At 31.4% G+C, this 11,410-nt stretch overlaps 1 protein-coding gene across 2 annotated transcripts; it reads left to right on the top strand.

The window, feature by feature from the left end:
* Positions 1 to 301: 301 nt before the first annotated feature.
* On the top strand, positions 302 to 6,107 carry LOC134243224 (baculoviral IAP repeat-containing protein 2-like). 2 transcript variants are annotated; one of them, XM_062725455.1, is made up of 3 exons: positions 302 to 477; positions 4,606 to 4,911; positions 5,388 to 6,107. In XM_062725455.1, exons 1-3 carry the CDS (start codon positions 306 to 308, stop codon positions 5,696 to 5,698), a joined length of 789 nt encoding a protein of 262 aa, XP_062581439.1. In that variant the 5' UTR covers positions 302 to 305; the 3' UTR covers positions 5,699 to 6,107. The 2 variants fall into 2 exon arrangements, with proteins under 2 accessions (XP_062581439.1, XP_062581438.1); XM_062725454.1 differs by lacking the exon at positions 302 to 477 and adding an exon at positions 1,199 to 1,445.
* The last annotated feature ends 5,303 nt before the right edge of the window (positions 6,108 to 11,410 follow it).

The following is an 11,410-nucleotide window of genomic DNA, read 5'->3' on the forward strand; positions in this document are numbered from 1 at the left end:
TTTAAAATAGTTTTCTTCCAAGAAAATCGTTGAGGTTACTGAAAACAAATGTTGCCTTTCAAGTAACTACGGTAAATAGTAGTCATACACTTCACTGAATTCCATCTAGCCTGAAAAAGGTATAAAATTATATGGACGGACGGACATACCGATTACTATATACCCTCCCGCTTTTCAAGCGGGGGTATAATAATATATCATTTATTTCAACAAGAGTTATCTTTCTTTCAATGCTTTACCTTCATAATTTCTGGAAATCTCCTTTCTCTAAAATAACACACTGCAGTTCACAACAATTTTTCACGATGATATTCAGATATATTATGGCTGAATCTGCACAACACAGCCAATCAGCTCAAAAAGTTAGACATATAGCTTATGCAAACCTCAAAACCCGCATATTGTCATTTGACAGTGCACCCAAGGAGCTGAAAAAACGTGCAGCAGAGCTAGCATCTGGAGGGTATTTTTATCAAGGTAAGACAGATTTGGAAAAAAATCAAATAAAATTAATAAAATGGAATGCTTATTTTAAAATTTTTCTAGGATAAAACTTATAAAATATCCCTATTTGATTTTTTTCTGTTTTATAACTTTTAAAATTAATATAATACACTGCCAAAATGCCAAATGTAACTTATCTGCATAATAGGTATAAATAACACTAATTATGTTATTATATTATACCATGGATTAAAGATCTATTACAAAAACAACCTTTGCACAATATACATGACTGTATGTAGTAAAATCATTAATGCTTGAAAAAAATTAGTTTGGGGAAAAAGAATTGAAACTTTCCTTTGTTAAATTTAAATATGATTGTATAACTAAGTTCTCAAAAAACAAAAAAAAAAAAAAAAACACAAACTTTTATTGACTGCGGTTACAACCAAACCGTTGGATTTAAGAACGCATAATGGACATACATTTTGCATATATTTAGAAAAAAGAATGATTTGAATAATATCTATTTGTTAGACACATCTTACACCCCATTAATTAAGTATTAATTAATTCCAAGAATATAATCCAATTTAGCCAATCAAGCTTTTAAATGAATCTGTTCTAAAACTGAAATGGAACGTAACTAATAAAGCACGAGTTCTTTAATCTTGAAAATTGATCTAGACTATTATTTAAAAACCTTTAGAAAAACAGGAAGCGTGATACCTCTGATGTGGATCTATTTTTAGTAAAGGGGATTTTCACATTTGTTAGCAAAACAAAAAATGTATAATATTTGACAAGTATGTATCTTTCGAAAAATACTAACATCGGTTCGGATTACTCAACAAAATATTCCTCTGGGACTGGGCCGCCTTCATCAGTTAGGTATCCTGCCTACAGGAATATTAGAACTCGATTTCTATCATACAATGACGCCTCTGACTTGCTTCAGAAAATGGCGAAATCGTTATCTGACGGAGGCTATTTTTATGAGGGTTTGTAGTAAATTTTAATGTTTGTAAATGAGAAAAAATTTACATTATTAGTTCTAATGACAATGTGAAGCTGTTTTTTAATTTGAAATTAAACTAGAGGTACTGTGAGCGATGAGCTCACTAAATGATACCCCCCGCCTCCATATAGTTATAATTGCAAAGTCCATATTTTGCTGTGGCCGGGAAACCTAAAATATGTGTCGGATCAAAAAGTAAAATAGGAGGTGCACAATGGCAATATGTAATAAAGATTCTGTGAAAGTTTGATTAAATTTCCTTCAGTGGTATGAGAGGAGTTGCGGATAAGAGATTGGTACCCCAAAGCGTAACAGACGGACGGACGGAATTAACGATTACTATATACCCTCCCGCTTTTCAAGCGGGGGGTATAAAAAAGCAAGGAACCTTTAAATTAAAGATAAATATTGAGTAGCTCTATATTTTACCGTGAGGCCTATTACAAGATCCAATTTTACAAAGTATTAAGGCAATTTTTATTGCCTGACGTCACGGCGTCAGGCACTACTAAGGATCAATATTTCCTAGGTGCGAAGCTAAGAGGTCACAGTTAGCCAGCAAAATGTTGTGCATGCTGATTATTATCGGATTTTGTTACATGCGTTTCAGCAACAACAGTTAGCAGAAAAATAACCATATTGCTGATATAATACATTGATGTATTTATTTCCTTTAGCTTTTTGCTAGCAGCTTTTTATTCCATGCGATTTCTTATACGGACATGTCCGTTTGACCTTTTTTTGCGTTTCTACACTACTGGATTAGTCCATTTGTCTTCCTGGTAAGGGGTGTCACAATCATTTCGCGCCAAAATGTCACGTGAAAGTTTTTGCGCCCTTTTCCTGGACTATTCTATTAAATGGAAATGAAAACTTCATGAATTATATAAAGTATGTTCTTTTTTGTCGGAATCCTGGTCGATCTTTGGAAAAAAAAAACATATCGGTGATTGTGAAGTGAGTTAGAAGTTACATCATTTAAAGTAATAAAAACGAAACGAACAAAATTCTCTCAAGAGGAAGTAATGGCCAAATATACATCTGATCATACCCCCCCCCTCCAGGGGGTTTCCTCCTAAAAAAAAACAGTATAGACCTATGAAAGTGTCCTCTCACATTTCAGGACTGAGAAAGTTTATTACTTTTTTGTTCGTACAAATATTTTTTAATGTGGACCCCTTATCCCTGAGAAAAACTTCCTGAATCCGCGCATGTCGCCATTCATTTATCGCCGTCAAGTTTGTTGGGTCATTTAAGCATATAGAACTTTCTTTATTCCACGTTTCCAACAATCATTAATGCTCTGGCATACCCAGGAAACTATTATTAAACACATTCTTTATGTCAGTCATAACTGTTACGATTCCCATTTTCTTGTAGTTATCATATTTTCAGCTGTCTTCCTCAAAGCCTATGCTGTATGCAGTTGAATCTAATTTATGTAACCTTTACATACAGCCATGCTTTTCAGCATTAATCAATTACATTAGTTTTTTCCCTTATTTATTTCATCCTCTAAAAGCATTTTTAGACTCGCTGAGTGAGGTTCTCATTTTTACGTCGCGGGTTCGAATCAACAGCGGGACATGTACATGCTTTCATTTTTTATTTGAGATACAAACAATATATACGTTTTATGTAAAATATGTTCTTTTTTCATTGCATTGATGAGTATCATACAATTGACTTGAAATGAATACATGATGTTTTGTGCAACATCTTCATAATTTACTCTGTTGAAATAATTTAACACCCCCCCTCCCCCAATGTAAACGTTTATAAATTATCATGCTTATAGGTTCTATAGATATTGATTGCATTAGTCAGGCAAGCTTTTTGAAAAGCTGTTACTTGTACAAGTATTACAAAACAATAATATATTACAATGGTAAAAAATGTTATGAATTAAATACTCATTTGAACGTTCCAAAAAATATGATGCAGAATTATATATTTGGTTTCGATGCCCTTAGACAAAAATAAAGATTTATTTAATTGTAAAAACATATTAACAAATTAAAACAAGAAAAGTTATAAATAAAAATTGGTCATCACTACAGCTAACCAATTTAAAACTGTTTTATGTTAAACATATCGTTATATCCTGGCTGAAAGACGGTCCCATGTTTGCATTAGGAATCCAGGTACTGTTAAACTTTGGACTAACAATCAGAAACACGGTAAAAAAAGTGAACTTGGAGCTTAATTGCCTTTTCCTAATTAAATCTGTAGATTAAAAAAAATCACTCAGACGTTTATTTTAAGATCAAGATCTAAGAAATAAATTCCTTTAATGGTGCTTTATAACTTTCGCTTGGCCAAATAAGGTGTTTCGGGTCATAATTTGTAGGTAAGCAAGATGAAAAACCATATTTTAAACAGTCATTTTCAATGAACAATCAAGAAAACCAGCCATGATTATGGGAGTTTTTTTTGTCATATTCAACAAAGATGTATCCAGTTTGCCTACAGTCTCTCAAAAAACGGTTACTTGTATGTTCATGCTCTATTCTTTAAAATAATATCAAATTTAATATAGGTTTCGGGTTACTTTTCATATGATTTCAAATTGAATGCCATGAAAATTCCCTTTTTCTACATATTTCTTATAAAGCCATAAAGTACGGGAAAAAGAAAGTTGACAGGCGCGGATCCAGAAATTTTTTCAAGGGTGGGATGGGTGGGTGGGGGTCCACCCCAGTCAAAAAAATCCAATCCCAGAAATTTCTTGACAAAAAAAAAAACACATTAAAAACCTAAACTCGTTCAAACGTCAAAAAGGGTGTGGGTGGGGGGGGGGGGTAGTGGGGACTTCTATTGCCTCATCTTTCACTCATCATACCCATTTAACACATATTCGCGTTTACCAGGGGGGTCAGCGTTTTCCAAGGGGGGTCCATGGTAACTTTTTTCTTGTTTTAGTATATACATTTTTTAACCTGGTAAATTCCAGGGGGGGGGGGGGGGGTCCTGACCCCCCCCCCCCCCGACCCCCCTATAGATCCGCTCATGGTTGAAATTGATTATGACCTCATAGTAGATTTAGCACCACAAAATTAGTCTAAAGTCATTTACTAGATCTTGACCTTAAATAGTTAGCAATATATTTTATGAGCAATCCTTAACCTTTTTGTTAATTGTAGGATACAACACGAAGACTTCTTGTTTTGCCTGTGGTGTTCAGCATGATAATTGGTCGGAATGGGAAAATGTTTTGGAAGAACATTACAAAGACAATCCGTCATGCAACCATGTTCTACTAATGAAACACAAGTCAGACTTACAAAATCGATCTCAAAGCCCGGAACACAGTGTTCCGAAATTACTATCAAATGCAAAGTATCCGGAATATGGAACCTTTTCAATTCGAAAAGCGACTTTTAATGAAACATCCGGATTTCTTAAACAAAAATCGGAAGAGGTTGCAAAATGTGGGTTATTTTATAAAGGTATGCTACTTTTATGCCACAACAGTTACTAGTATAAAGATAACTAAAAGTTGCACTGAATTTTGTAATTATTGTTTAAAGAGAACCTTTATACATGTATTCGACCAGAAGGCCCACTTTTGGCACAACGCTCACACGAGCTACTTTAGTTGCCCATTTGTCTATTTTCACTATATATTCTTACGTCAAATTAAAACTATATTTTAAAATCTAATAGTACCAGAAGAAATGGTTTGAACAATCTTTATACATCGTCTGTAGTGATTCCACCTTACTTATGTAAAACTTATTTGAGAAGTCCTAAAATGAAAAAAAAACCATAGTACATCTTTATTTTCGTCTTTTGTAAAATTTTGAACTATGCTAATTTCTCTAAATTTCAATTTATTCGAATTCAAAATCGTATTAAAAAAACATCTGAGAAGCACTTTCGTACTTGTTTTTATATTTCAATAGAATATTGATTGTTATTTTAGGATATAATAATAAAGTACAGTGTTATCATTGTGGAGTTGAAATATCCATTGATAGCAATGACGACCCCATTGAGAAACATTCTCTTTTATCTCCAAACTGCGAGTTTCTTCGACATCAGATGCGGACATTCAGCGATGATGCTGAAAGAATAAGGCAACAACTTCAATGCAAAGTTTGTCTGAATGCTCAAGTTATGGTAACTTTTCGACCTTGTGGACACTTGGCAACTTGTCGAACCTGCGCAGACCAGTTGCAAAAGTGTCCAATTTGCAGGACTAGTATTATGGAAAAAGTTAATACTTACTTGTAAGTCTTACCTACCAGGTTGATGCTATTAAAAAAAATTGTCGGCAAGTTTAAACAAGTATGGCGACAGTAAGCCGTGAGCTATGCTTCATGGTAAGTACGAAGAAAGGCAGCAAGAGGAAAAATATGAAAATTACTTCTTTTTAAACTTGAATTATATTTTTTTCAATTAACAAATCATTAAATTAAATAATCCGTTTTAAATTTCTTTGAAACGCATTAAAAATAATATAATTTTAGTGTCTAAGAAATACGAAACAAGGTGTGCGAAATTGGTGTGCATATGGCTCTCAGATGCTGGCAAAATAGCAAAGACGTGACGTAAACTGATGCATGTTGTATAATTTTATTTTATGATGTAAGACAATGTTTGAAATATTTTATTTTCGTAATAAAAAATATACTAATCTTTGCATAGGTTTTGCCGCTCATGTTTTGAAGTATATTTAAAACACGTCTCTTAGTTTTAAACTGTAAAATATAAACAGGTCAATATAATTTTTTTTTCAAAGAATATGTATGTATCTTCTTAAGACCGCGGAACATTAACTGGCAAAATTGGAAATATGCAGCTTACGTCATTTCTATCTGTTACAATCAAAGCATTCAGTGATAGACAACGAAATGGGCGGGTACAGTTCTACGCGGACGTTTGGAAAACATCGGATTGAAATAGCAGATCGAAATTCATTTTATATCACTGAATGTTTTGATTGTTACAGATAGAAATGACGTAAGCTGTATATTTCTAATTTTGCCAGTTAATGTTCTGCGGTCTTAAGATTTAAACGGACTACCTCACAAAGTACTTATAAAAAATTTAAATTTTTATATATTTAGGTAAAGAATGTATCCAAATATATCCAAACATGCGGTTTATTTACACTTCGTATCTACCTAGCATGACGTGACTGGTTCTTTTTCTCTGTCTATATAATTGAAAGTCCAAGTTAAGGGACTATGACATCTTCTTGAAAAAAGATTGTAAATTGAATAGTCATGATGTAAGATGAGGTACCATAAAATCCCAATGCTTATTCAAAATGCTTTTCTTTCATCTTAATAAAATAAAATGTATAAGATTTTCAGAACTAAACACGAATATTGTCAATATGTTTGTGTTATTTTTCTTGAAAATATAATGACGCTTGATGTAATTAACCTACGGAGGGGCTTGAAGCAAATCACACCTTGTATTAATCTTTTCCATTTTCTTAAGGAGGTTAGGGGTCAACAAAATCAGCCACCAGATTTAACTTAATTTTTTGCATATGATATCTTAAGCTGTCAACTATCTTTTGGCAAAGAAAATTTCATACATTTTAGTTTTAAAATTTCATCATTTTTGTATATCTTCCTATGGAAGTCTTCTTTTAAAGGAGGTCAAAATAGTCTGTAAATGACCACAACCCTCAGCCCCTTTAATATTTAATTCCATTTTTGACAATTTGGTAATAATTTTCAGCAATACATTGACGGGTAATGCATTAGAACATTCAGATAACATCTGAAAACAACGACAAAAATACATACTGATGAATATTTATATTTAATTGTTTATTCTTTTTATTTCGCTCGATAAAACTCATCCTTAGTCTGTTGACGTTGCTGTTAGTCTTTTTCATTTTCATTATTTTCTCCAGTTTTAACCAAACTAGGCACAGGGTATCCGGTGTAAAGATTAAAGTTAATTCAAAAGCAGGGATACACTCATTTAAAACCGATAAAATCATTACAATCAAGAGTTGCTTCACTGATAAAAAATATACTGCCTGCTTAATAATTTACTAAAATCCGCCTAGCACCATTTCTGGTATAAAGTTTTAATTCCAAGGAATGAAATTCTCACGCTTAATCAGCAAATTTTATTTTAAAACCTCTTATTTTCTTCAGATTTGGTCGTATATCAAAAGAAATTAGACCAAACAGAAACACAGGATTTCTGATTTATTTAATTTAAGAAGACTTGATTCTGTTATCAAAAGTATTGAGAATTTTTTTAAGTATATATTTTTTTAATCTGCATACATAGATTAAAAAAATCAAAACAAAATTGGGGGTCAGTGCGCCTCTTTTAGCACTACGAAACAATTAATATGATCTTTTTTTGCACTGTTATTACGTCTTACATATAAATCAAGTTTTTCCTTTTATATTTTTATCAGTTTAATTATTTGAAAAAAGGTCTTTATTCATCTTGAATGGTCAAACTTCTATTCGTGACAACAGAAATAGTTTCAATTGACTTCGCAAAGTCAATTATTTGCCCTCACTGCACTCAAAATTGTTATTTTTCTGGCGTTGAAAATTTAAAAAGAAATAAAAGATCATTTAAGAACATTTCACTGCATACAGTTTCTCTGTGTGCAGCTTGCATGTAAAAATAAGAATCCAAACTTTACAATACTGAATATTTTGAGAGTGGAAAAAATTGGACTTTTTCTTCTAAACAACCTTCCGCCCAAAAATATAATTCATCATTAAATGTATGGAATTTAATCATGGGTATTTGTTTTTTATTTTTGTTTTTGTTTGTTTTTTTTTAAAAAAGAGGTTCTATTAAGCTATTAAATATGCTTAATACCTGGGACCGAACCTTTTTAAAACTATTTCAATGAAAACTGTTGCAATCTTCTCTTCAAGTTGTTTAGACAAAGATTTGAAGTTAATATTTTCTCAAATTTTTGGTATAATATCCCGATTTGCACTGTATATATTGCAATAACATTTCACACGAAAACATAATTATAAAATTTTTTTTTCGTCTTTTTTCATTTATATACGAGGGTCATTCAAAAAGTTCGTAGACTTTTGTCATAACTTTTTTATTTAACGTCATATTATAACCAAATTTAGTACACTTATTTTAACAACAAATCCAAATAATTTGAGACAAAAAATTGGAAAATATCTTGAAAATTATCAAAATTATCAAAGATTTGAGACAGAAAAAATGGGGTCACGGAGCAGGGTCAAAATTGACCTATTTTCTAATTATACACTTGATAATGTCTGGAGTCATACCTCTTATAAATGGCTCTTAAACGAAATAAATTTGAAATGTTTAAATTTAGAATTGTTCAATTACTTCAGATGCTAAAATTTAACGTAATTCATCGCTTTGTTTAAAAGATTTCAATCTTTAAAGGCAGATAGACTTTATGAAAAAAGCAAAAAAACGATGACGTCCAAGGACGTCACGGAGCAGCGAGTACCGATGAAATTTTGTTTTGCATTCGGGAAACCTTTAAAACAAACACTGAGAATGCTTGATGAACCAGGAAATGACGCAAAATGTGCTATGCATTTGTTTGTTATGAGAATGACTATTTTTTGAGTGTTAGAGACTTGGAATCGGACCATGAACGGTCTGCGAAAAAACAAATTATAGTATAAAAAAATATCTTGTCAAATGTTAGTAACGTCATCAAACGTAATGTGCGATTCACTTTTGCGGAAGTTGTGCAAACATGAGTTACGCTATAAAGCTTTGAAAACATTTACAATTTAACTTAAGGTACTCAAACAATTAATGGTTAGCGAAATAGGTGTAAAGGGCTATAGATTCATGAATTCAGAAGCAGCAACAAACCGTGTATAAAATGAAAAGGCAGAGTAATTTTAAGAAAATTTCTCGACGTTGTTTTTGACGTCACAGTGTTGTTAACCTTGCTCCGTGGTGACAAAACATGTTACTTTTAAAATTCTCTAACACGAGTTCCATTAAATCAAATGGAATGAAACTTTACACACTGATAAAATAAATGTTTTTACATATAAAAATATGTTTATTTAAAATTTTGTAAGAATAATATGATGATGAAGGACATTGTCTGCGTATTTTTTGAATGACCCTCGTACATCAAAATTGCCACTTTTCTTAAGTACATTAAGTGTATTGATAATAAATTAATAACTTGTGAAAGTGCAAGGACGTGTCAATCAAACTCGACCAGAAATTCGAAATTTCAATAAAACCGAAATGAAATAAGATTTTTTTATTATAGACTGCAATTATATTATGCAATTCCAATAGATAAGTTGTAATATTACACAGAAAATTCGAGAAATTTGTTAACTTTGAATCTGTCTATGCACCTTTAAAATATAATGTCATACAAATTTCTTCTGAATGTTCGACCTCTAACAATTTCAGCTCGTTTTTGATAAAGCCTTCTTGACAAATTGACCATATTTAAATACCAAAGACATTTTTTTCTAGGGATCTAATTTCATCAAATGCTTTTTCTTTTTTAAAATTCAGAATGATATAAGAAATATAATTCTTTATGTCCCGTTAGTTTAGCTGACTGACCGAAGTCGTTAAAAAATAGGTAGTAACTGTTCCTTCACCAAGCGCTCTGTACTTTGAAGAGAAATTCAGGGTTTTTAGAACATACCTTATAATTTCCCGTGTCTCAGCAGGACTATTTCTTGTGGTGGAAGGATATTTAGCAGAACACATCTGAACTTTAGTCTCACATACTTTTACTTGGAGACTATTTTCCATTATGGTATGCTAGGAATATTTAATATAGATCTTAATATATATATATATATATATATATATATATTTAAGAACAAGTTTTACACCTTCAATGAACAAACTTTGCCAAAAAATGAAAATATGTCAAATAAGTCAAGATAAAATTTACACCATTTTTCGCCTGAAAATTACGTATTTTGACCAATATTTCAAAATTAACATCACTGACCCCATTTTTTTCTTTCATTATTTTAAAGTATTCGATACTTGTGACTGATCAACACTTTTAAGTTGTAAAAAGCTTGATTTAAGAAAATGTTTAATTCTATTTGCCTATCTAGTTTTTTAATACCCCAGATATGTTACTTTTTAGTGCAAAATGGTCACAAATTAATTTACGATTAAGATTTGTTCTATGATATACATTATTCAAAATAGTTTACGTAAAATAAAATCATATTTATTGCCATGGTTACATCTGATTAAATATGATAAAGGTTGAAGTAATTAACCAAAGAGTTAGAATTTAGGTGCAAAAAGGTCAACTTCATCGTACCGTAGATCAGTAAGATGAACAATGACCCCCCTATTTTCTGTGCGATTTTGAGTCACTCTATATGAGTTCCAAAATAAACTTTTAAAAATATCAATAACAAATTTTTCTTCGATATTTAATTTGATATGTATGTTTACCTTATTTTGACTCTTCGTAATTTGAACCAAACTTACAAAAATTACTTGTGCAACAATTAACTTGCGTCACCTGCATACGGGGTTTATATTTCTCAGTTGTTTCAATACGCAAGAGCATGCTCTACTTATAAACAATGTTTAAGGTTTCACCAATGGTCAACTTGTCCAAAATGTTATTCTTACAATAGCTACAAAACAATGTGAAGTATAAAGTTAAAACTTTTACAGTTTATAATTATTATGTATCATTGATTAGCAGATAAAAGTAACACTTAAAAACAAATAATTAAATAATTGGATTTTTTTTGAGAAAAAATATATTAAAAAGTTGCACATTTAAAAAAATGCACCTGATTAATTCTGTACTATTGGTGAAAACCATCATTGGAGAAATAATATATATTTATCAACGAAGGGCAAGTTGGACATTAATGGTCCCTGAAACGCTGTTATTGAAAGCATGAAATGTATAAAGACAAGACCCCTATAAAATCCGCCATTTGCAATGTACGAGAGTCGTTCAATAAATCATGCAAC

The sequence above is a fragment of the Saccostrea cucullata genome, unplaced genomic scaffold, assembly GCF_032062105.1.
Source record: "Saccostrea cucullata isolate Sc308-1 unplaced genomic scaffold, CSIRO_AGI_Scuc_v1 ctg251, whole genome shotgun sequence".
NCBI classification, from domain to species: Eukaryota; Metazoa; Mollusca; class Bivalvia; order Ostreida; family Ostreidae; genus Saccostrea; species Saccostrea cuccullata.